We start from the raw sequence: 27,173 nt of genomic DNA, 5'->3' as shown, positions 1-27,173 counted from the left end.
TACTTGGTAACTATGTAAATTTAAACAAATTAAGTTCTCTGAACCTCACCCCTTTCATCTGTTGAATGGAAGAAAGAATTCTTCCTGGGCTTATTGAGATAATTAAGAGAGATATAAAATGAAAAGTGCCTGTGTGCTCATACGGCTTATGATGAGTTATAGGATACATCAAAGAGGTTTCAGAGACAAATGAATAATCATTTGTTTTCTCATAAATAGTGTAAACACCTTAAATTTTTTAAATGTAGAATAATAGGATTTCCTCAGTACTGTTTTAATATTTTATTAACATTCAAGGCAAAACTAAAATTTTAATTTTTTTTTTAAATAAAAGGTTGATGCTTTAAATTGTCTAATGGAGCCAAAATCTGAGAGGTGTAATGGTGTATTCTTATTTTTAGAGCATTTCATAGAGGATGCAAAGCCTGATTCTCTAGTCGTCAGTATGACCAGATATGATGGACACGGAGCTCCTGTCTGGGTGCACATCACTTGGGCCTCATCAGGATGATTCGAGACTCTACCAAGCTTGCGTTGCTCATAAGGCACAGAGTTACAAACATCTCTGAAATTTTTTGGAGAGTTTGAGCACCATGGCTCCCTACTATTCGCAATTTCTTAATAGGACACCAAAGATTCTGGCTTCCTCAGAGATCTGGAACATCAAAATTCTTAGAAAACAAAACTCCACCCCTAGCTAGTGCAGAACTTCCAAGATATTAAAACTGATCAGGGTTCTGCTGCTTCAATCAGATGGTCATAAGATATGAGACCTTCTTTAGCTAATATCCATATATTTATATGTTTTTATTTTAAAAAGTTTACCGCCAGTAGTTTATTTTCTCATATTAGGCCCCTATTTCAGGTACGTAATGTAAAACAGAATATTGTCTTCTACAGGATTTGAGGCTTCAGTCTGCACCACAAATGGGTATCAGAAGTTGGAATTAATCTAAATGAGTGTGGGACTAAAGAGAGCCTTCAACTAAACACTTCAGCCATGTAAAAACCACAGTGTAAGCCAAGTAAATTCCGTAGTCCTTCTTCAAAAAGTGCATTGGTAGATCAGTCAGGCTGGCAAAGAGTGAATAAAACCTTCCATTGCAGTCTGCACAGCTTCAAAGCCTCTGTACAACAGGATGGCTGTTGAGATTGGGGCTGCTGGTCCAAAACTTGAGCCATCCTTGCCAGTTTTCATGCAGAATCTCTCAGGAGAGAAGATGAGCTGTAGAAATTTTACTCCATAAGTGCTTTCTCCAGGATCATAGTGATGGTGACAGCATCAGCTCAGGACCATCTCTTTGGAGCCTGTGAAATGCCTTGTGCATGGAGCATCTGAGTGAAATGCAGATTTACAACTAGGCCCAAAACCAGGAGGCTGTGCACGAAGTATGCAGCCATTCACTGGAGCTACAATATGGCAGGAGCACTGGGAAGGTCAATCCTTCATGATACAAGGTTAAAACTGGCCAAACTTTCCATCTGGACAGCAGTCTTCCATTGGCCATCCACAAGGTACCTATGGTTAAAGGCCTCCTAAAAAACTAGCTTCATAAAACACTGGTGCCCAGTCTCACGGATAAGTAGTTCTCCATGGTTGCAATATTTTGGCCTCAGAAATACTGACATAGGCGCATATCAGTGGAGAAGAGCAGATGATGCAGCCCTAGAGGAGTTTGTCTATGGAACCCTGAATGGTCTGGGCCTCAAGCTCCACAAGGGTGTATAATCCTTTCTCTTTCCTATAACTTTGGTCCTTGCGATGGTAGTTCCAGTCCCAGTTGGGAGGCGAGTCCCTGTTTTTTTGTATCCTAAGAATCCTATTCCCAAGGAATATCCAATCCTATCCCTGAAAGTAGTCCCCATATCCTTTTAAATTTGCTTAAATTCAAGTTAAAACTTTTTAAAAAATTGGTAGTCAGTAGCTAACTCTTTCTATTCGCCACTGTATACCAAGAATCTAGCACAACGTCTAATATAGGTAGTGAACCCTCAATAAAAACTTGCTAAACAAATGAATGAATGAATCTAAGGGCAGTCCTGGAAGTGAAGAATGAGGTGGGGATGGGATGCACTAGCCTAGGAGGACAGAAAAAGTGCTGGAGACAGCAGGTTGAAGGCTACTGATCAGAATGCCACGTTCTCCTTGAGTCACGGATCTTCAGCAAGACCAGATACAGGGCAAGGAGAAAGGGTTAATACCAAGCATAGCTACTTATCATGATACCCAGACCGTATCTCCAGGGACACAGCTGTTTAGTTGATGAGCCCCCTCCCCCAATCTATTGACAGTGTCTATTCAGACCATGACAAGTCATCGATCAAACTGATCTATGTACTAGGACTCCCATGGTCTGATTTTGCAAGCAAGCCCAGGTTCCCAAAGCTCCAACTTGGCAGAATACTCAAGGACATGTTCACTCGGTCTTTCCTTATATTAGAAAGCCCATTTGAAGGATTTATGGAGGGCTGCTAGTGAAGGTAGAGATAAAGGCACTGTTCTTCTGTCCACACCTTATCTCTACCCCAAGATTTTAGTCTTGCTACAAAAGGACTAATGGTTTCTTACCCCCTAGGACTTGGTCTGAGAAAGCCCATAACAACTTTAAGAGATATTTCTCTGGGCAATATTCTTAGAAATTTTGCTATATCACTAAATGAAAAGAAATAGGGCTACCAGTTAGCTCAGTTAGTTAGAGTGCGGTGTTATAACACCGAGGTCAAGGGTTCAGATCCCCATACCGGCCAACCATCAAAAAAAAAAAGAAAAAAAGAAAAGATAAATATGATACACCCACAGAAACAATAACAAGATATTTTATTTCTAAATGCCCCTAATGTTTAGGATGTAGAAAAAGGAATACAGATTTCAAACTTAACTTACAAATTATTAACTTTCATAGTACAAAGTCATCTAAACTGTATATGAATCAATTTAAAAAGGCAAACCAAAAACCACTTAAATTGCATTAATATGGTATAATTTTAGAATACTATAAAATATTTTAACCAACATAGATACATAAATATGAGGTTTACTTCTATCAGGCACATAATAATTACGCAAAGGTGGGATCACTGCAGTGATTAATGAAAGGCAAGAATCATGTTTGTAAGATTTACTGTTGGAATAAGAATAGTTTGAGTTATTATATAAAGATTTCAATGAGGATGCAAATATTTATGGGTATATTATATATAACCCAATATAATGGGGGGGTTGGGTGGAAGTTCAGAAACTGTGCTCTCTAGGTTAAAACATGAAATGACACTTTTGCTAGAAGAAAAATGAGATTTTACAAATATCATTCCTTCATTCATTCAGCAAATATTTATTGGCTTTCCCCTCTGTGCCAGGTACCATGTTAGCCTTGGGGATTCAGTGGTGAAGAAGACATAGACTTTGGGACTGCAAGGAAATTTCAGTCTCCACCACCTCCCCTCACCCCTCCCATATCCATACACCATGCAAAGAGCGCTCCAAAGGATGGTCAATTAGCTTCTTGCTGTGTGTTATAATGAGATGGTGTGTGTCTAACACAGTGCCCAGCAACCTCTAAATCCACTCCTCCCTTCCTACTCCCAACAAACACCAAGAGATGAGAGCCCCAAATTCTGTACTAGCTGCACATAGCAATCAGCCATCCAACCTTAAGAAATTCATTTCAGCACTTTAAACCTGAGTCTGCTCTGAGAACTCTCTTCTTGAAGGCCCCTTTCAGCTCACCGGGAATGAGATGACAAGATTTCTAATAATGGGCCGAGGCATTACCTCACAAGGGGCCTGTTCTATCAGATGACTCCTGTTAGAAAGTTCTCTTTTACACTGAGCAGAAATTGTCTTTCCATGAATTCAACCACGGGTCTTTGTCCTGCTCACTGCACTAACACAAAACTCTCTACTGCCTCTCCTACATGGTGATCCGTCAAATATTAAAAGACATCTGTCACATTTTCCCAAATCTTTGAAATAAAAAGTGCCCTTAAATGCCAATTAATCCCATGATTTCCAGACCTTTGTATAATATTGATTACCTTTCTCATGGGCTCTTTAGTCAACATTTCTTTTTAAAATGTAGTGCCCAAAATATAATGTAATATTCTAGATTAGTAGTCTAACCAGCAAGTAGAAAAGACAACTGCACATGTAATAACCAATTAGAGGAATACCACCAGAATCACATTTACTTAAAACTTGACAATAAAGAGGCAATAATAGCAGAATGGCCAAGTGTACAGACTGAGGCCAGATTCTAGTTGTTACATATATTAGATGTTAGCCTCTGTTTCAGATTCCTCATCTATCTAACTGGTGATCATAATAGACCCCACCTTATAAGAATGATATAAAGAACTGGATGAGTTATCAAATATAAACCATTTAGCACAGCAACATAGTTACAGCAAATACTCCTATTATCAAATAAGGTAGGCAACTTATTTAAGTGATTATTTATTCAGATGATTATCTAAATACATTCTGTGTGATGATCATTCACAAATGATATCAAAAGAAAACTTTTAGTTACTTCCTTTGTAACTAAATATTGAGTTATTAATGGATAAAAGTAAATTGATACTTTCTTCAAAGGATGTGATGTCCCTTTTAAGAGAGAGATGAACTGAACTATATTAACTGAGAGGAAGCTAAGAGGAAAACAGAATAAACAGAAAGTAAACATTAAAGAAGCAAATTCTTAAGAACATTTTCTCTTCCCTTTAAAACCCAGCCTGCTCATTTCAAATTATGCATAATTTCTGGCATTTTATGTTCTATAAAGGTCTGCTCTCTTTGTTTAATTGGTTTCTTTTCATGTATACTTTTTAAGCCCTCATAGGAAGAATCATAATTTGAGGCTAATCAACTTTCAGTCATATTTGCTATGGCAAGTGACCCCTAAACTAAAACAGCTCTTGGTTGCAGTGCTCATGCAGGTCTATAAATAAGAGTTATCACATGGCACCTGTGTTTTATCAAGGAGTAAGCTGGTGTAGATGTGCAGTACCCGTGGGATTTCACAAACACCACACCTGCAGACAGTTCACTACAAATGCTAAGTGGGTTAAATAAACCAAATAAATAACCTCCATATTTCTTCCTACTTCAAACAAACAAACAAGAAAACAAAGGAAAAGCATATGCTACTTTCTCTAGAAACTTCCATAAGAAGTTTTAACAGTGCCAATACAATAATTTCTTTAAAATGATGACTCACTTGTTTAAGGTTTAGCCTAATCTTCATTAAAATTTAAAGAAAATAGTCATTTGAACAGCACACTTTGAAAGCCTAACATATTACCATGTGATTGGGATGACTTTCAAATCATTAAAAAGCTTTTCTTTAGCAAATGACATTTACCTAATAAAGTACAATTATAATTCCATTCATTACCAAATGGTTGTTTTTCCCAGTGATACTTTTTTAACAGGAGATAAAAGTTGGAAAGACAGGCAGGATGAAATCTTCTCGCAAGATAAAGTTCACCCACATTCCCCTTCAAAATTCCCAAACTTTTAGGAATTAGCAACATATTGCCACTTGTGAAGGAAACAGAGGGATGATAAATTCAGGATAATAAGAGCCACCAATATTTATCAAACTCTATGTGCTCATGACTGTGCTAGGTATTTTAGTGTATGATCAAATTTAATATAATCCTCTTAACCTTATGAGGCAGGTACCATTTTTGTCTTCGGTTACAGGTGAGGAAATGAATCGAGAGGGCCTGATTTGTCCAAGGTCATATAACCACACATGGTCAAGCCAGGACCCAAACCCAGGCTGTTTGACTTCACAGTTCAAGCTCCTTTTCTCTGCAACTGGGTAAATCAAAAAAATCTGAGGATATACATATCTTGACTAGTAAGAAAGAGACAGAGAGAGCAATGGATGTGAAAAGAAAGAGCATGGAGGAGGCAAAGATTATCCAGATGGAGAGGTCGCTGTGTGATGGGAACGAGCCCTGGATTAACACCAGGAGGTCTGGGAGCCTTGCCCAGTTGGTACCAGTGTGACCAAGGGGAATTCGATTCTTCTCTCCAGCCTAATGTAAGAACACATTCACATACAGCATAGCGGTGTGTCCAAGATAGAAACATTAAAGTGAAAATGAAACTCTAATACATCATACAGATATCAATAAAATAAAAAGAAATATTTTTAAAATGAACAAAAAAAGGAAGAACATATTATAGATTCCACAATCATAGAAAACGCCATGGTAGAACTTAAACTACTAATAAATCAATAAACATTAAACTAAAGGTTTATAAAATGACAACAAGGCAGTCAGGGATTGTCCTTTTTCAGTCCCTGGTTACATTACTGCCACCTACAGTTGTAAAAAATGCTTTTGATGTTAGTAGATTTTGTTGCTATTGTTATCTATTGCAGAAGAAGACACTTTTAAAACCATAAACTCAAACCGTGGTTAAAATTAGCACAATTTAAGGCAATTTAAAAGTCTATATATAATTTTTTTTTCTTAATTTATCACTTCTATTTATTTCGATATTGTAAGACCCAGAGCAGAGGAATCTAGCTATGCTGTGAAACCTACAGAAACTGTGAGACAAAAGGGCATTGTTTTAAGCCACTAAGTTTGTGGGGGTTTGTTACACAGCAATGGAAAACTAATATAACATCCGAGGTAATTTACATGGCTGAAAGAACAAGATAATTATTAACTTGGGGATGGGAGTGGGAAACTCTGCAAGAGGGAGAAGTAATCATTACGTATGTAGGTTTTAAAACATGTCTGCAAATCCTTTGACACCAATGTCATGGTGTCTACATCCTTTCCTTTAAGCATGGCCAGCTTTAGTGACTCACTCATACCAATCGAATGCTGTAGAAGTGAGGCTGAGTAGCTTCCAGGTTAGGTCAGTTGCTGATCTTTTCTCTAGAACATTCACTCTAGAACCCATTTTACCAGAAAATTTGCATTGGGTTTTCAGGCAAAGCACAGGTTTTCCATTTTCCATTTACTATCTATAGATTTTCCATTTAATATTCCTCTTGTCAATATATCATCCTTAGGGACTTCATGGAGAGAAGGGATGGCTTTAATGAAGCAGAATTTGGCCATTCCTGGATTCTCCAGCCTTAATACCATCAAAATACACCATTAACCTCTGACATTAAGAAGCCAAAAAATAGCTTCAGTAGCAGTCCCTATAATCTAGAAAGGCAGGACATTTAAATATTTAAAGATAGAGAGAATTGTCAATTACTGGTTGAAAACATCTCTCTTGCTCCATTTTATACCCTGGAAAATTCTACCAAATTCATTTGCTGTAAAACCTTAAGCAATCTGCCTAACTTTTTAGTGCCTACATTTCTAGTCTAGCAAATTCCAGAAATAACATTGGGTTAAATGAAGAAATTGCTTGAAAATATTTCAACAAAAAGTCTTCTCATGCCTGTAATAAACTTTCATCTTATTAATTAAAATCAACAAATACTTATGGATAAAGTACTATGAGGTAAAAAGATATGACAGGTCCTGTCTTCAAGGAAGATATGATAAAAAAAAGTGCTTAACTAAATGTAAGGGAGAATACAGTAAACTCATTAAGAAAAATACAACAAAAGAGATCACAAGGAGTTGGAGAGCCAAGAAAGAGCTACAAAAACCATGCTTTTTAGTTCCCTTTGTCTTTATCTGCTCTAACACCCTAGACCTTGTCTTCACCTGAAGTTATTCCATCCTTCAAATCTTAAATTTTGGAACCCTCTTTCAGACCAAACTGTAGATCTCTATTAGGGGGAAACCTTTATTCCTCCCTCCAGGAGTCACCCTAAAGGGGAGAGGACTATAGTTCACTGCCTGGGAGGAGGCAAGTGGCCAGTCTGACTGGTAGGACTGGTGAGGTTCTTTACACCCATCCAACCCCATCTTCACCTGGAAGGAAGGAAGAATAAGCAACATTTCAGCTTTAGGCCTCCGACAAGTTATCAGAAGCCCCTGCATTCAGTGATTATTGAATTCTGTTCGGCCATTAATAAAGCTGTCCCCTACTCCTGTGTTTTACTCTCAAAAACTGAGAACTCAGAAGGGGAAGATGAATGAGTTACTGATCCCTCAGACATCCAGCAATCCCTTTATCTTTCTGTCCAGAATGCCCTATAAATCATCAACCTTGGATCAATTCATTCATTTGTTCTCTACTCCCATGTAAAGAAAATGCTATCACAGATATGCTAAATATCCTGATTTGATTATTACACAATGTATACATGTACTGAAACACCACACTATATATACCCCGTAAATATATACAATTATTATGTGTCAATTAAAACAATTAAAAGTAAAAATAAGATCAATTAGAAAATGCAACAGGCATAGGAATTAGGGATATTATTAAATTTGATTTCTAATCTTTGCTAGGCACTATTTACTGCCTAGTAGTAATCTTCTACAGGTCCCCATTCAGTTTCAATTCTCTTTTTCTACAGAAGCTACTCCAAACCATCCTAAACTCTCACACTCAGCAGATAACCTTATCCTTCAATTTCACTGAGAAAACAGTAGTATTTGGGTTTGAAAGATATGGCCACACCTACCTGCATAAGCATGCCATCTCGCTAACGCTGATCGCTGATCATCACTGTGCTCTGGTCCCCAGGCCTTCAACTCATTCAGCCATCACACCTAATCAATTGTTCCCCTTTCTCCTGAATCTTTACCTTTTGCTTCTAACAGTTCCTTCCTCTCTTCATATAAACACAATCAAAACCCATTTTAAAAACAAAGCAAAAGAACAATAACAACAAAACCAAAACTCTCTTCTAGCCTAAATATTCTTCTAGGTATCTGTTCTTCCCTTTTAACAGCCAAGTTTTTAGAAGTCTTCATCTACCCTGGGCTCCATCTGCCGTTGGGTTTTGCATTCACAGTTCAGCTTAACTCATGCCACCCCGCCACTGAAACTACTCACAGCAATGTGACCAAATGACTCCAAGCAATTCAACAATCACTTTCCAGTTCTTTTGACTTGACCTCTCTACAGTACTTCACGTTCAACAACTTCTACCTCGAATCTCTCCTCCACTGGGTTTTTATAACATCATTGCCTCCCGATTCTCCTTCTTTAATTAAAAATGTTCTCACTCAGTCTTTATTGATCAAACCTTAAATTTTAACATTTTGTCAGGATTCTATTCTTGGCTTTCCTCTTAAACTAAATTCTCCCTGCGGGCGGGGGTAGGGGGGAGAGATTATTTACTCTAGGAATTATCCCACATTCCCATAAATCAATAAGGCTAAATCTGAATTCATTTGCTTCCTCCCTCCACCTCTCCCCCTACCAGTGCTCACCTCCATCATGGCACTGCTTGTATTTGTTTATCTGGCTGTCTTCCCTGCCTTGGCATATCTGGCAGATGGAAACAGCACATTATAGTCAGTAGTGGTGGCTTCCTAGAATGGGGACTGGGAGTGTGGATAGGGGACAATATAACAAAAGCAATGCATCTGAGAGACCCAAGGAATACGGTTATAAAAAGTATCCCACATGAATTTCACTGGACTATAATGTGAATATCTTGAGGCACTTGTATTTCTTGTGCTTGGCACAAGTGCCTGACATAATGGGAACTCTATCCATATTTTGTGAATGAACGAAATAGAAGAAAAATGGGATGTCTGAAATAAGCTTTGAAGAATTGGTGGGATTTCAACAGCTGTAGATGGGGAAGGAATCATTCAAGTCAGAGGGAACTGGGAAAGCACAGACAGAACTGCTGATCTGCTGGGGCGTATGAGGACAAATAGTTACCAGAAACACTAGAATGCTGAGGTGTGAGCTTGCAAGACTTGAAGAATGAGTTGGAGATGTGATTTGCAAGCAGTGTGGAGCCAGTGAGGTCTTTTAAGCAATTTGATTTGTGATTGAAAAAAAAGAAACTGGAACAGAGGATACCTCTTAAATAGCTACCAAATGAATTACGTCAGTGAGAAGAAATGAAGGCCTGAACTATAGCAACAGCCTCAACAATAGCAACTAGAGTAAAAGTAGGAGGAGAAAATATTATTTTTACAATTGAAGGTAAGTAAACTTTTTGAATATTCAAGGACAATGGAATTAATAAGAATTAATTTAAAGGAGATGAAAAATTTAAAGCACTAAAATTAAAAAGTCTTAAAAGGAAATAACATAATTTAAAAAAATACATTTAACCCCAGGTTTACTGAGCCAAACAATCATGACTGGTACTAGGTGTTGGAATATGCAATACTTACCAGAGTTCACTGTGTTGGTAAGGACTCTAATATGCATAAGTTGACACACAGTTAGTAACTGAACAGGGCATTCTGTACTTGCTTAAGAAAGGTCATTTTATAACTTCTGAATAGGGGATTAGCAGAGTATAACCATACCGTGAAGCTGTTGTTAGCATTTTTTGTGCTGGCTTCGGCTACACTGGCATCTGAAAGGTCAACTTCATCAAATATCAGAGACTGTTAATGAAAAAGAACACAAACACATTAAAAGAAAACTTAATTCAATGCTCCTCAATATGTTTTTATTCTCAGGTCATGACTACAAAGCTATGTCAGGAATTAGGAATAGAAAATGAAGAAAAATTAAGTTAGTGGTACTTGGCAATTTCTTCCTAGGAACAGTGAGCAAAACGATAAAGCACAACTAATCCATAAATCCCAAACTGAGAAGGACTTTAAAGAACCCCCAGCACACTGTGCCAGTGCAAATGCTCTGTACTCTCTGGAAGCATAAGGGTAACCATTTATGGGGAATCTACTGAGTGGGTGGCGCACACACACACAACTCAGTGTCTCTAAAGCTTGCGACAACTCTGACAGAGGGGCAGAGGCAGTGTTATTGTTTCCAGGTTTGCTGCAAACTGAGAACTTGTCCTGGCTCAGATCACGGTGAGTTTCTGAACCTTCTTAGTTATTTTCCTCATCTATACATATGTGTTCAAATGAGATAGTGAGTGTGCTCTGCAAATGACATTTCTTCCATACTCTTAAAAGTTGTTTTAACTAAACAAGTTTCAGTGGTAAAAATGCCAAAGAAACAGAATTTTAAAAAACGTACAAGTTAGCAATTAGGAGATTCTAGTAAATAAAGGCATCCTTCCCACTTTTACTCAGGGAGTCATTATCCACACTCATTCAGTGTTTGTCCTTCCAGCAAGGCAGGCACAGCAATGCACCTCTAAAACTGCCCTTTTCTGACAGCTTCCACACTTCGCCCCCAACATATCCAGAGGGTTGTGATAATCTTTCTCAATTCAACCATTCTGATATGTTCCCTGACTGGAAGGAATTTATAATCTAGCACAGGAGATGAAATGGACAACTAACTTTAATGTAAGATAAATTATTAACAGTGGGAGAGAATTATGATCTATAATGATGAACATGCTAATAATATTGATTTGGTCACATACTGTACGCAAATACTGATAGTCAACTCTGTACCTCATAAATATGTATAATCAAAAATAAATTAATTAAAAAAATATGATTTTTAAAAAGTGGGAAGAGAAAGTTACAACAAAGTCACAGAGCTATGGAAAGTCACAGATGACGTGCTCAGCAGAGAACAATTAAACTCCTTCTCTTGTGAAGGACGGAATAAGGACTATTTGAGGGGGACCCTTGAGGGAGACCTTAAAGAAAACAGGGAATTTTGTCATTCTGGAGATGGGAAGCACGGGCCAAAGCTGAAGGCTGTCAAGTAGTCAATGCTGTCTAGAGATGAATGTGAAAAGCCAGGATGGAGCCCGATAAGAAATAATCTTGAACATAATGACTTTTAAAATAACATTGTTTTATTTGGTTATTACTTTTATAGCTGCTTAGACTAGACTAAGAATTAGGTTTGTTTATTTGTTTTTACTTCCTAGTGTATAACTCTACTAATTATATCAGGAACATACATTTTTTAAAATGGAAATGATTAATTATTCAACTGGGACAGTAGCAAGAAATCTTCATATTTTTTTTCAAAGTAATACTAAGATGTCAGTTTTAATGGAGGCTCATCGTTACATATTTTTCTCCCCTAAATGCATTATTATTATTTGATTCACTGTTATATAAAATTACTTTGCCTTGATTTTATTTCAATATGACTTTTATTCTCAATTGCTACCACACTGGAGTGATTATTTTGTGTCAGGTACTGTGTAAGCACTTGACATGCATCATCTCCTTTAAGCCTCCTCTCAACAACACATGCTACCCATGGCCACTCCACTGGCATGTGCTGGAATTGGGATGTAAACTCTTGTCTGAACCCAGAGCATGAATTCTTGCAACTATGGCAACTCTCTCTCATGGTCAGGGAAAGATGTGTAAGGTAAAAAGTAGCAGTGGGCTGGTTGATTAGCTCAGTTGGTTAAAGTGCAGCCTTATAACACCAAGATCATGGGTTCAGATCCCCATACTGGCCAGCTGCCAAAAAAAAAAAAAAAGTAGCAGAAATGGGGAGAAGCCCAAAATTTTTAGTTTATTATATCTAGTAAAGTTATATTTAATGTTTTGTTGTAATTGGTAGGAAAGAAGGAAGAAAGAAAGAGAGGGAGAGGGAGGGAGGAAGAAATAAAGAAAGAAAGAAAATTACACTAGAGCTTTCCTATAAGATTATCCTTTGGGACATGTTATGGGACTGGCTCAAATAGATCTCAATGGGATGGGGTCCAAGATGGATCACATTTATGCAGAATTCATGTAAGAATAATGAGCCTTTAAGACAAAAGCAACTTATACAACCAAAATTTTAAATCCATCCACAACCTCAAGTGCTAGGAACTAGTATTCTCTTGAATTACCTTTGAGTCCTTTGCATAATAAAGTGTACGACCTCGAAGTTTGAAGTATCGCTTTTTCCACCTTTGGAAAGAACTGGTTTGCTTCAATAGCTGTCCCTCTTTAATACTGGTCTGGGGAGAAGCAAAAGCACAATGAGATGACTAAAATGAAATTCAAAACCAAATTAAATTCAGAATCAATAATAATATCATTAACATTTTGAATGATATTTCCCATGTCTTATAGTTTACACAAGAGAGTATTTTATTCTCATCACAGTTAAATCAAGTAAGCACATGTGCAAAGCCCCAAAGAGTAAAAGTGAATGCAACATTGTTCCCTGCCCTCAAAGAATTCACAAATAATAAGGAAGACACATGCACACAAACTACTACTTGCAATACAGTATGATGTGTACACACCTTGTATACAGTATGATATAATGATTATGAAAGCATCTGGGCTCTGGAGCCAGAAACCTTGTATTCACCTCCTGGGACCACCATTTAATAGCTGGATGATCTTACACAAGTTCTTAAATTTCTGCATGCCTTTATTTACTCATCTGTAAAATGAGGATGATAATAGCCTATAAAGGCTGCTGTGAGGAGTAAATGGAAAACATGCGGAAGACTTTGTGCATGGCACATAGTAAGTGCTGGTTCAATGTTAGTTACCATCAGCTGTGCACTATTATAAAAAACACACACAAAGAACTGTGCGTGGTGGTCCAGAGAGGTAAGCATCACTTGTCTCAGAGGGAGTCAAAGGCAGCCTCCCAGAGGAGGGCCCAAGGTGAATCTTGAAGAAGCTTATCAAAATAAAAAGGGACACAAGAAGGGCATTTTAGGTGTGTGCAAAAGTAGAGAGGTTTAAAACAGTGTGGATATTTAGGAATCTTCAAAGAGCTTTCTGTTATAAATGTAGCAAGGGTTTGCAAGGGGGGAGTGCTGTAGATTGGATATCCCCCTCCCCCCAACCTCAAAGAAACTTAAATCTCCATTGTATCTATTGAGGGTGGGAAATCCCATTACAGTAATTGAAAGGTGGGACCTTGAAGAGGTGATTAGATTGTAGGACCATATCATAGTGAATAGATTAATAATGATGGTCAGGGGTGTAGTTCTGAGGGTTTTAAAAGGCGTGGGCATGAGGAACTATCTGTCTCTCTGCTCCACCATTTTCTGCCACGTGAGACACCTGCATTGCTGTAAGACACCACCAAAGAAGACTCTCACCAGATGTGTTCCCTAGACTTTGGACTTCCCAGCCTCAGCAACTCAGCAAGGCAACAAATTCCACTTTCTCATAAATTACCCAGTTTCAGGTATTCCGTTATAAGCAACAGAAATGGTCTATTACACGGAGCAGTAGGGATGTGGCTGAAAGATGTAGGCAAGGGCTCTGGAACTCTGGGCCAAACACCATACTGAGCGCTTTATGTATGCTAGTTCATTTCATAGTCACCAGCAAAATACTTTCTGTCTCTTGGTCCCTTCATCAACGATGGCTTCTCTGCTTTTAAGTGGGCATGCGTGCTCCTGCGTTAGGCCTGGGCACTATCTCCTCTCTCCTCAGCTATCCACCTGGCTAAGACCTTCACCTCCTTCAAGTCTTGGCCTTCTCATTGAGACCCACCTCGCTGACCATACTGCAGCTTATTCTCCGTATTTTCCCCCAACCTCATCTTATCCACCTGCACGAAGTACTTTCCATCTTCTAACATATAATTTACTTATTTATCATGTTTATTGTGCTGCTCCTATGAGAATACAAGATCTTTGAGTTTATTATATCTAATACAGTTAAATTTAATGTTTCATTTTAATTGGAAGGAAACAAGAAAGGAAGGAAGAAAGCAAACAGTCTTTCTATAAGATTGTCCTTAGGGACATGTCACAAGACTGGCTCAAATAGATCCTGTTAGGATGGAGCCCAAGATGGATCACATTTATACTGAAACAGCTGACAGAACCAAAATTGTAATCATCCCACTGGATTGTACATAATTAAATTCTAGAACATTATCTGACACGTATGATAATGAGATTTGCATAAACAAATGGCTGGTGCGGAGATTAAATCTATGTTTGTTTGATTTCAGAGTTTATTCCTAACTTTTACACCATACTGTCTCATTAGCAGCAAGACATAAAGTATTGAGAAAAGTTTGTTGTCTCCAGTAAGGTAGTTAATTTATATTAATGCTTATTTTCAATTTCAAATAAGACATTTACACCAGCGCTTGCTCTAAGACTGTCCTCCAAAATTGTTGTGAGATCATTACAATTTAATGAAAACAAAATACTTTTGAAACTTCAGTACCAAAGAGCTGATTTAGAGTCAGACAGACTTCAAGCCAGGCTCTGCCACACAATAATAGTATGAGCCAGGGCAAGTTACTGGGACTTCTATTCCCCAGTTTCCTCTCTTAAAAAATAGGAACAATAATACCAATTTCACAAGCTTGTTGCATCTAATTTGATTATAAGATAATGCCTGTAGAGCACTTAGCACACTGTCTGGGTTACAGAAAACATTCAATAAATGGCACAAAGTGTTGTTATTATCATATCATTATGCTATTAAGTTCAGGGAATATTTGCCAGGCATCAAATTATAAAAGCTTCTTGGAAGAAGTAAATAAGTGTTCACAGTCCACTGTCAGGGCAAATAACAGCTGGAGTAGAAGGAAAGTATCAAGAGATGAGGTTACAGGAGGCAAGAGCCAGGATATGCTGGCCACACCGGGGAGTCTGCTTTTTATTCTAAGTGCAAAAAGCTACCGAAATGTTTGAGGCAGGAAAGCGACAATAGGGAAAAGGGTGAGAAAGGAAGTGGAGAAACAGTTAGGAGGCTGCTGCAAGAGTCCAGGGGAGAAATGGCAGACACTCCAACTAAGGCTGCAGAGTCATCTATCGAGATGGAGAGAAACAGATGAATTTGAGATATTGTGGAGGCAGCATCTACTGTACATGCTGATAGACATGCAGGGCAAAAGAAAAAAGAACCAAGGGAAAAGTCTATAAGCATTTGGCTTGAGCAACTAGATGCAAAAGACTAAGTGAGAAAGAGCTTGTTAGGAGAGGTGGACTATCTGAGAAATCAAAACCAGAGAGAACCATAGCTCAAAAGTTTCACTCTCCTTAAATTCATATGTGGAGTGCAATGGAGATGAAAACTAACATTTACCAAAGTTAGCTGTTGAAAACCATGAGTGCATTTGAAGTCAGAGCCTCCTGGTGAATGGCTCTCACCCAATCTCAGAAGCCCTCCTTCTGAGATCAGCAGTAACTGGGGACGATACTTTAGGGTTACCCACTGTAGTAAATAGACTCCGACCCGCACACATGTCAAAGCTTTGCCTTGTCCCGCACCAGAGAGTAGTGATTGAAGGTCCTGGTCTCCAAGCCTACACCTCTAGAAACCAAGGTCTCTGAGAGAAACACACCACAAGTGCTGCTAGTGTCATTCCATGATGCAGAAATTACATGACTATACTCAATGATGCTGCCACCTCAGATATATTTGTATCCAAATAATTAATTGTAGAACAAAAAGTTTAAGAAGAAGCACCAAATCAAAGCCTGCTATTACAGTATTTCCTGTCCGAAAAGTGAGTGTAAATTGAGAAATACTCCTTAAAGAAGGCAGGGAAGTTTCAGAGTTGAATTATACAATGGGGACTTAGGTATATGAAAAGTTTAAGGAATGACAACAAGAAATTCCCCAGGAGAGAGAACCTGATCATGGGTCTTCAAATTGTACAAAAAAAGAGGGTTAAGGCAAAATGAGTGAGAATGGTTCGTAGCAGGGACCATTTTACAAAACTCTGGGAAAAGACCCAGACAGTTTATGGGAAGAATATCAGATATACTGAACTACAAATACATAGGACTAGGGGAAAATCTATGAACAAAACCCCCCAAAAAGCCCAAAGGAACAAACTAGAGGGTGACAGGGCTGTGGAGAAAGCAGTTTCAACCAAAAACCAAAGTGGAAATACGAAAGATGACATATTGAAGAATGTTTCTGCACAGAAAACCAAAAAGGAATGAAAGGGTTAAAAGCAGTGTAGACATATGACCCATTATAGACCTATGCAGGTCAAAAGATTGAGGAAATGCCTATGACAGTAGGCAGTAATGGCAAGAAACTCTTGAAAAGACAACTACATATTTTTTTTTTTTTTAAAGATGACCGGTAAGGGGATCTTAACCCTTGACTTGGTGTTGTCAGCACCACGTTCTTCCAAGTGAGCTAACCGGCCATCCCTATATGGGATCCAAACCTGGGGCCTTGGTGTTATCAGCACCACACTCTCCCGAGTGAGCCACAGGCCGGCCCACCTACATCTTTTAAATTCCTGCCAGGTTAACTACATAACTACTAAATATGGAGCATATAATTTACCTTAATGGAATATGGTTTATATCCTCAAATTCTCTTAAAGAAGTGGTTCTCAACCTTGAATGTACATCCAAATTACTGGAAGTTTTTAAAATAATAATTCTTGGATTCCATGCCAGAGATTCGGATTTAATTTGTCTGGGTTGCAGCCCAGGCATCAGAATTTTCTAAATATCCCCAGGCAATTCTAATGTCAGCCACGGTGGAGAACCACTGCTTTGGACCAAGTTGGACCTGACTGCACATCTAACCAAATCGTGTCTGCTGGAGTCCACACAGATGCAAGGGTAGAGAGGCCTGCTGAGAAGATGCAGTGAGGAAGGCCAGGTGTGAGGACAAAATCTTGCCCTTAATGAGCCTCATGTGGCCACAGCAAATAGTGCCGCTGGAGTGAAATTTCAGGCCCTATTCTGAGCAAACTCTTAAGAGAAATAAGATAAAATGTCTGAATTCTAAGGCTATCAAGTACCCCCCCCCTTTTTTTTGCTAACTGTAATTCTTTTTATAGAGTAAACCACCATTTAAATGTAGTACCATATGATACTAGCTTAATCCACCGTGGGAGGGACTAGGTTATCGTCTTTCATCTCTCCCCTCCTCAGGGCCCATGACCCATGTAAATCCAGGTCAAACCCTATTACCAAAATATACTGTGACAACCACCATTCATGTAGCAAGAATAAAAAGGTCTTCAAGTCCCATTCAAAAGCCTACTTTTATCAGTATTTAATAAAAGGGAATCCTAGTACAGAAAGGAAAAAACCTGTACCAGCCCTGCAAGTTGACTTACATTCAGTAACACTATTTTTTTATTCCACAAATTACACTTAGACTTTGCTTACAAGGATAAATATCAAGAAAACATAAATAATGGTATAAATTTCTTAATAACTTAATATGATTCAAGTCAATTGAGGCTGAGAATGTCATATTAAGTGCATATCAATATCAATTGCACGTCAAAATTATCAGAAATATTCAGATTTATTATATTAAATTTATACAAGAAAGAAAAAATATCCATGTTTATGATCTCATTATTTTGCATATTTTAAATGGTCATATACCTTTGAAAAAAAATCTATGCTAGCATCAATTAAGCAAGAAATACCAACCAAAAGAAAATGACATTATAGAAAAAAGTTTGCAGCTTTACTGAGATATAATTGCCATATAATAAACTGCACATTTTTTTTTTTTTTTGGTCTTTTTTGTGACCGGTACTCAGCCAGTGAGCGCACCGGCCATTCCTATATAGGATCTGAACCTGCGGCAGGAGCGTCGCTGCGCTCCCAGCGCCGCACTCTCCCGAGTGCACCACGGGTTTGGCCCATAAACTGCACATATTTAAAGGGTAAAATTTGATATGTTTTGACATACATATATGGCCATAAAACCACTGCCATAATTAAGATATTTAACATATTCACCACACACAAAACTTTCCTTATATCCCTTTGTAATCACTAACTGTCCCCAGGCTACCACCTATCTGCTACCAGTCAGAAACTATTATTTTGTTTTCCAGAATTTTATATAAATGTCGTTATACAGTGTATCCTTTCTTTTAGCCTGCTTTCTTTCAATCAGCATAAGTATTTTGACATTCATCCATACTGTTGTGTATATCATTTCTGTCTTTTTACTGCTTATATATTCCATTGTATGAATATATCACAATATGTTTACACATTCACCTACCAGTGGACATTTGGGTTGTTCCCCACTTTTGGCTATTAAAATTGTGCTGCTATGAATGTTTGTTTATAAGTTTTATGTGGACATATGCCTTCCACTCTCTTGGGTAAATACCGAGAGGAGTGTCATGGCTAGGTCATATGGTAGGTGTATGTCTAACTTTTTAAAAAATTGCCAAACTTTTTCCAAAATGCTGTACCATTTTACATTCCTAACAGCCACATCCTCACCAAGACTTGGTCAGTCTTTTTAATTTTAGCCATTCTAATAGATGTGTAGTTGTATTTTATTGTGATTTTAATCTGCATTCCCTAGTAACTACTGAATTGGAGCATTTTCTTGTGCTTATTTTCATTTGCATGTCTTCCCTGGTGAATTGTCTGTTCAAATCATTTTCCCATTTTAAAAATTGGGTTGTCTGTTTTCCTATTATTGAATCTTAAATGTTCTCTGTATATTCTGAATATAAGCTATTTATGATATATGATTTGCAAATATTTCTTTCCAGTCTGTGACTTGTTTTTTTCATTGTCTTAGTAGTGTCCTTTGAAGATCAGAGGATCTTAATTTTGATGAAGTCCTATTTGTCAATTTTTTCTTTTATGAATCATGTCTAAGAAATCTTTGTCTTATCCAATGTCAGAAAGATTTTCTCCTATAGAAAAACATTATTTTTGCAAGCATGACTATTAATCTCAACAAAAAAATCTAGTCATTTAAATTTTCAATTGCTCTGTTGCTAATTTCCATTATACACTGTTCTTTTAGAAAATATGAACAATCATTATTACATAAAATATTTGTTCATAGCAGTTACTCTGTAGATGAAGAGACTATTAAAAGAACACCATGAAATGTACAACTTTTTGAAGTTTATAATATACATTGTGCATATCTGTAAAGAGGGACCTTCATATCTGGGGAATTAGTGAGTTAACATAGCTACTGTGTAACTAAGGATTAGACTTCAGTTCCCACCACTGGCTTCTTGGTAGCAAACAGTGAATGTACAAACTAATCCAAATATTTTGTTCTAGAGTTAGTCACATCTTTTTGTAAGGCTAAACACATTTTTGGTCTTAGATTATATACATTTTCTAGTCAAATGAAAGAATATCTTTCAAAATTATTTGCGTAATTACAATTATTTGTGTAAATTCATACTTAACCCCAAAACATGCCCATCAAGAACCTAATATTCTCTCATTAAGAACCTAATTTGAGAAGGGAAAAAGACAATTTCCATGCTGTACCTCAGAAAGAAAAGTCTGATTTATGAACACTTCACATACAAAACAGTTGCTACTAATGAGAAGGTCCTTATTCTCGTTAATTCTTCAAAGGACTCTTCAGGGAGAGACTCTTCAGAAGATCTGTGTCCCAGACATCTGGGTTCCAAGTTAGAACTAGGAGTACATCTTCCAATAGAAACTACAACATATATTTGCCTTAATAGTTAAGTCCCCAGGCTATTCTACCTGTGTCTCAATCCCAAGGATACCAGTTACCTAATCCCTCTATAAGTGTCATGGGCACATGTTCAGGCTGAGAGAAGACAGGCTTTGTCCTTTCTCTTACTGACTCTCTGGCATCAAAGGGCTCGCCTCTCCTACTATTTTGAACCGAAGCTCTAGTGGTGAGAAGTAATTAATTCTGATACAGCTACAGAAAAATGAACAGAAAGGACACTAGTAAATTAGGAAGGAGTTCAATCTCAATTGAGGATTGGTTGGAGTGTCTTTTCACCCCAGGATGGATAATAAACTACTCGGAGTCTCGGAAGTGTACCTTATTTGTCTTTGTACCTCCATTGTGAAGGTTCTATAATATTTACATAAGTAAGAGATATATCAATTTTATGGAAAAATGTGGTCTAAGTGCCAAACAACCAGTTCATAAACAAACTACTTCTGGAACAAAATCTAGTTGTAAGTTGGGGCCTGGGCATAAACAGAAAAATGGGCGAAGTAAGCTCTGGGACAGTGGTTCATAACTTTGGTTGGATCAAGAAGTCTTTTCAGGACTGATGAAAGTTATGAATACTATCTCTCCAGAAACATGCACGCACACATGCCCACACACTTACATACTATAAATTACATACAATTTTACAGGGTTCACGAACTTTCTGGATCTACCATAACTAAAAATGATGGCATTCACATAACATCAAATTGGATGAATTTTTTGGTGGTGGTTGTTTAAATAAATCTGGCCTTAATGTGGTATGAGTAACAAATATTAATATTTTTAACTTTCTCTTTACTTAGCATAATAGTCTCTTATAGCATTTCAAACAGCATAATTTAATATTACTTAAGAGGTTAGGGAGAGATAACTAAAAAATTGGGGGTTCCAATTTTCTGTTGTCATTACAGCACTATTTAATAATTGCAACCCATAACCAAGCACATTGTAAAATATACAGGCTTTACCTAATTTGAAGGTTTAAAATATGCTTATTTATTTAATTTGAAACTCTGATTTTTGAAGCCATACTACATACGAAGGTACTTCAAAAAGTTCATGGAAATATTCATATTATCTTTCAATTCTATTTTTCCATGAACTTTTTGAAGTACCCTTGTAATTGTTCTTCCCAAGATCATTAAAGAAAAACATTACTTTGTAAAAACGGAAAGCTTGCCCTAAGAAAAGTTAATTGGAACTAAAATACTCATTCCTTTGACACACAAAAAACATATAATCTTTTTGTTTTGTGTTTTTAGTCCTAGCTTATTTTCCAACTACGATTAGAGATGGGAACCTTCGGGGTTATTTTCACTTTGAGACTAAGGAAGCTCAATTAGCACCTACACCTCAACAACCTCAAACAACCAAACAACAGTTCAAAGAATCTTTAATGTCATATCCAGTTTCATGGTTCGTTGCTTCATAAAGTGTCCACTTGTGACTCATAAAAGGACACTACCATGGAGAGGTCAAAAGGTAGTATGGGGAGAAATATATTAGAAACTACAGTAGAAAGGACATATCAAAGATTGCATTATTAAAGTACTAGTGAGTCCTTTCAGAGAGAGTTACTCTGAAAAGAATCTTGATTCAGCATTTATGATTAAAAATAGAATGTACAAAAAATGAGAAAAAATGTGTAAAACTTAAGACTTAGTAGCATGCTAAATAAAAATAATTATTAACCTAATCAGAAAGGAATATAAAGTATTAGTTAAGAATTAAAAGATTACATTGCACAACAATATGAATATACTTAACACTACTGAAAGGTACATTTAGGATTATAGGATGATAAGTTTTATGTTAAGCATTTTTCACCATAATAAAAATGATTTTTTTAGAGAAAAGATTACAAAATTCTCAAGAGTAGTGTCAGTATCTTCTAATCTAACAAAGTCAGTGAGAGAAGGCGACAGAAAGAAACTACATTGTATGACATGGACGAACTGTCTCACCTTGTTCTGAATGGAAGACTCATGCCCTGGCGCCTACAGCAGGACCACTTTTTGGACTAGACTGTAGATGACCACTAATGCCACATGAAGGCAGTTTTTGGCACCTAAGTTCTGAACTTTGTCATGTTACGTTATACTAGATTTTTAGGCTTTCGTTACTATAACTCTATTCCTCTTCTTTTAGACATTTGCTCTGATTAATTCACATATAAATTTCATCCTTTTTTCCCTGAAAATGCTTAAGATATGTAGAATAGTCATACCTATTCAATACAGTCCTATTTTAAGATGCCTTGAGGAGAAATACAAGAAAAACCTATTCTTACTGCTAAGCAAGGATTAGGGAGAGTTATGGGGTGAGCTGCATTGCTATAGCAGTATCTGATGTTACCTAGGCTACAGAGTCTATGATTCTGAAAACCAAACTCAAAATATTAAAATGCTATAAAAATATAACATCCAAAGTTAAATATAGATAATTTATCTCTAATTTGGAAATTCAAATTATAGAAGTGAGTATATTGGGACTTTTGTAAAGTTCTGTTTGAGGCGATGAGGAAAAAAGTTAATATTTGGTCTATTTATGTTCTCTAAGTACTATTTTAAGAAAGGATAAATAACCTACTTCATTCTCACATGCTTGCTTATTAGGGTGATTTTCTAAAATGAAAACCTGGTTATATTATGCTGCAGCTAAAAGCCCTTGCTTAGTTCTCTTTTGCATGCAGCATAAAGTACAAACTCCCATATGTATCATAAAAGATCCCTCATGATGCTCTCTAAACTCACGGCCTGTGCCTTCCCATGCTTCTTTCTCTGCCCTGAACGTCCATTCTCAATCTACCTGTTTTGAAATCTCCTATTCATCTAAACTCTGATCCAGTACCACTGGCCCTGTGAAAGATTCTCTGGCCCCCTAGGAAGAAGCAACCACTCCCACCTTCCTCCCTCTAACACGCCCTTATCCTCTCTGTGTAACAGCACCTATGACACTGAATGATATCTGTTTCCACGTTTATGGTTCCACTAGGCTGTGGCCTTCATAAGAGCAGAGACTGTGTCCCACCCATTTTTATAATATCACCATCTAGCACGTTCGACAACACATCATAGGGCCTCCATATATCGTCAGTTGAGTTGAACTGAACAACTTTCAGTGATGGTATAAAACAGTATGCAAGGTAGCTTTGTATTTTAAAGCAAGGAAAAAATTAGGAAATGGGAAAGCACTGGACTCCTGATTGAGGGGAAATGGTATCAATGAGTAGACAAGAAATAATGGCTGGAAATGATTTTATGGTTCCCAGGGTCCAGCAAGTCAGAGCCTGTTTCTTTTCATGTGTATAAAAACAGCAGATACAATATACAAAGTTGTATGTACCCCTAGGGGCACTTCCTGAGTGAGGGTTAAGGAAAGACAGGAAGAGGGACAGAAGATGTCTATCTATCCCAATTTTAAGAATATTGGTAATTTAGAGATGTCTGTGTATAGTCACTTTCAAGGCAAATAATTTATCTGGTTTTTTTTGTAGAACTATTGTTCTTCACATCTTACATAAGCATGGATTAATCCTCAGCAATGTGTGAGGTTGTAGGGAAGATAAAGATGTATGATACAGCCTTTGTCTTCATGGATTTACAAACGTCTCTCTGTTATACAAAGTTAATTTTAAATTCTTGAAGGAAAAAAAAAAGAAAAAAAAATTCTTGCTTTCCTCTAAGAGACACGATTAAAAAGATTTATCTGGGAGGCAGTTATTCACATGAAAGTGAATCCTCAAAAAAAACCTTCTGTTAATATACAGCTAAACAAACACTTCTTATAAAAGAAGGAACATAACAAAAAATGATTAATTTGTAAAATCTCTAGCAAATATAATCATATAATCAAAGTGTGATTAAGAAAAAAACATGTTTAAAAAAACATATACGGCTCCAAAAATTTCAGAATAATGAGTACACCAGTAAAAAAAAAAAGAATTATTTTTTATTTATTTTTTATTGATTATACATATTCATGGGGCAAGAGCTGGCTGTCAGCACCTGTGCCCAAGTTGTGCTGAACAAATCAATGCTATCAGCATGCTTACCACCTCAAATTGCAATTAAGAAATTATTTTCTAGTCATACTATTATATTCAATATTAACTTTCAACTAGAATAACAAATTAAAATTAGTAACAGATATAAGGAATAGTTATAATCACAGAGTTATGATTAAGAATTTGTTAAAAACAAATATCATATTTAATTTCATCTGGTTCACAATCTCCAGGGTAAGAATAAACTCCCCTCTTCTTCCAAAAAGGGCTTAGAAATATTTATATTTAACTGCCATTTAGTCATATGATCTGGCCAATATTGGTTTTAGTACTATCTGACTCTCATGAAAAATCAGTATAGCCATATAGACTCTAACCATAACCCAATATCCCAGTTTCCAAAAATTAAAAAAAAAGGTAAATGAACTTGGCTTTGAAAAAATTATTTTTAAAAAATAAGCTTCAAAGTTTTCTTTTTCTCTCTCTCTCTTAAGCTTAAGTTGTGTGAACTTTTGTCTAGCTGAATTTCTGAGACTGTTTTTAATTCAATGTCTTAAAGCTGTGGAATTGCTCATTTTATACTCCTTGCTTAGAGCAAAAAAAAGTAGTTTCTCTTTTGAATTATACACACACAGATGCTCTCGGATTTCACCTAAAATTTCAGAAGCTCCTCTGTGTCGCAAGCTGCAGTTGCTTAGATGGAATGCTACTTTCATGCCCTGAGGAGCATGTAATTTTAAAAATAGCCATCATTCGATGAGCCCTTTGTAAAGCTAAGAATCTTTGAAAAATCAGTCACTGCCTGATTTACCTAATAAGTGTGCATTTTCATATACTGGGGTTTTTTTTAGGGGGGTGGGGTGGGGAGAGGGCAATTAAATGTTGTAAAGTGCAAAGGTCAGTGATGATTCATGTGTTTTACAGAAGCCTTCAAAAATTCCAGAAAAATCTCTGACCTCTATTAGTCTTGTCCCAGCATGACTCCTTCACTTCTCTTCTAGGGAATGGAATTTGGTGTGATGGTCAGCAAGTCTTCACACTATTTTTATGTATGCATCACTTCTTTCCTATCTCTTCTAACTACTGTCCTGTCCTCCCAAACAGACTTTTTCTTTGCCCTCTACCTTTCCTTATCCATTTGTCATATAAGCTCCAGGAAGGCTGTGTTATGTGTTTGTATGGAACCTGTAACACCACGAGTCTATCTGACCATCTTTAATGATGAGCCTTTGGTTTACTGTCCTTAATTTCTGAAGTGGAAATACTACCTGCATATCACAATGTGCTATTATAATATGTGAAGCAATGGATATGAAAGAATATATAATTCTTTAAAAATATGGTATGTCAAGATAATATCATCATTAACATTAGTACCCATCAGAAGCATTATTTATTATAGAAAAGGTTTCATTTCTTAAATCTATCCCTTTCCTCTCCTCCTGCCATTGTGTTAGTTCAAGCTCCTCTAAATCCCTTGAACTCAACAGTTTCCTAAATGTTCCCCATGCTGTCGGTTTTTCCAACCACTAGTCCTTTCTTCCCAATGTGGGCAGAATTATCTCTGAAATAAAAATCTGATCCTGCCAAACTCTGGTTGAATATGTTCAAAGTATTTCCCATCATCCACAGTACAATTCCAGACCTCTGAGCTGTGCATACAAGACTCTTCCTTCCACAAGTGACCCACCTTCTCCAACAGCCTCACCTTCAGCAGTCGCCCTAAGTTCACTTAACAGTACAGTAAAAGAGAAGTACTTGCTAATCCCCAGGTATGCCCTGCTTCCCTAAATCCAAGCTTTTTCATGAGCTTTTCCTTCTACTCAATATTGCCCTCTGCTTCTTCTTATAAACTTGCCCCTCCCCCATCACTTCAAGGCTTACGCCACTATTACATCCTTGGTGCACCCACAGCACTAGGCTTATATATAATTTATAGCACTAATCGTGTTGTATAGGGATTTTTTTAAATGTCTGTGTCTCTCTCTCCTATAAAATGGAACTGTTCAAGGACAAAAACTGCATCTCATTTATTTTTCTATCCCCCATAGCCAAATACCTGATAATTAGAAAATAATACCTGTTAATTTATTAAATTATCAGGAAACAAAAAGTAAGAAAATAAAAGAATTAAAATATTTATTTTGACTGGTAGGAATTTAAGAATTCATTGAAGATATTTCAATTTTTCTTTCCAGCAAATCACTATTCTGGCAGAAAGTAAAAGAAATAGACTGACTCCTGAAAAAGCCCCAGATTGGGTTCCACTTCTAGCCCCACTAGAAATCATAACTCCCAAATTCTACATAAACTATCATAAGTAAGGTACTATTTTAGCAAGTCATACTTTTGGGAAAAGGTGTTTTATGTAGAACTGACACAAGTTAAATAAAGAGATTAACAATCCTTAACAAGGGCCCAATGTTCTTTTTAGAGAAATTATCTCACAAACCTCATGTTTAACCACATAAAGACTACAGTCCCAAAATGTATAACATTTTCTAAACCTTAAACATAAAAGCAGAAATCAATCATGAAATTGCATTTAATAAAACAAAGAAGCATAGTTTATAACATGCTATATATGTTATTTTACTTCTTAGAACACCAATCTTGTTCACCAGTAAGAATTAAGAAATGACTAGAATTGCTGCTGGATAACTCCACTTGGATGCCACTGGCTCTTCAAAATTCAGTAAGCCACAAACTGAAATAAAATATCCATCTCCCCAGCTACCTGCAAGCTTCATGCAAGCAGAGGCCATGTCCATTTCGTTCACATTGCAGCCCCAGCACTTCTCAC

General features: G+C 36.9%; 1 protein-coding gene across 9 annotated transcripts in view; it reads right to left on the bottom strand.

The window, feature by feature from the left end:
- DGKH (diacylglycerol kinase eta) overlaps positions 1–27,173 on the bottom strand; it is a 169,066-nt gene that overhangs the window by 82,748 nt on the left and 59,145 nt on the right. For 8 of the 9 annotated variants that reach the window (XM_063101712.1, XM_063101703.1, XM_063101704.1 and 5 more), the window contains exons 2-3: positions 12,810–12,920; positions 10,387–10,467 (exon numbers count right to left, since the gene is read on the bottom strand). In XM_063101712.1, coding sequence (XP_062957782.1) covers positions 10,387–10,467; positions 12,810–12,920 — 192 coding nt within the window. The remainder of the gene's footprint in view (positions 1–10,386; positions 10,468–12,809; positions 12,921–27,173) is intronic. The other variant, XM_063101710.1, reaches the window with a different exon arrangement.

Source organism: Cynocephalus volans, chromosome 7, assembly GCF_027409185.1.
Source record: "Cynocephalus volans isolate mCynVol1 chromosome 7, mCynVol1.pri, whole genome shotgun sequence".
Lineage (NCBI taxonomy): Eukaryota > Metazoa > Chordata > Mammalia > Dermoptera > Cynocephalidae > Cynocephalus > Cynocephalus volans.
Note: the sequence above shows the minus strand (reverse complement) of the source record. Positions and strands in the feature narration are given on the sequence as shown.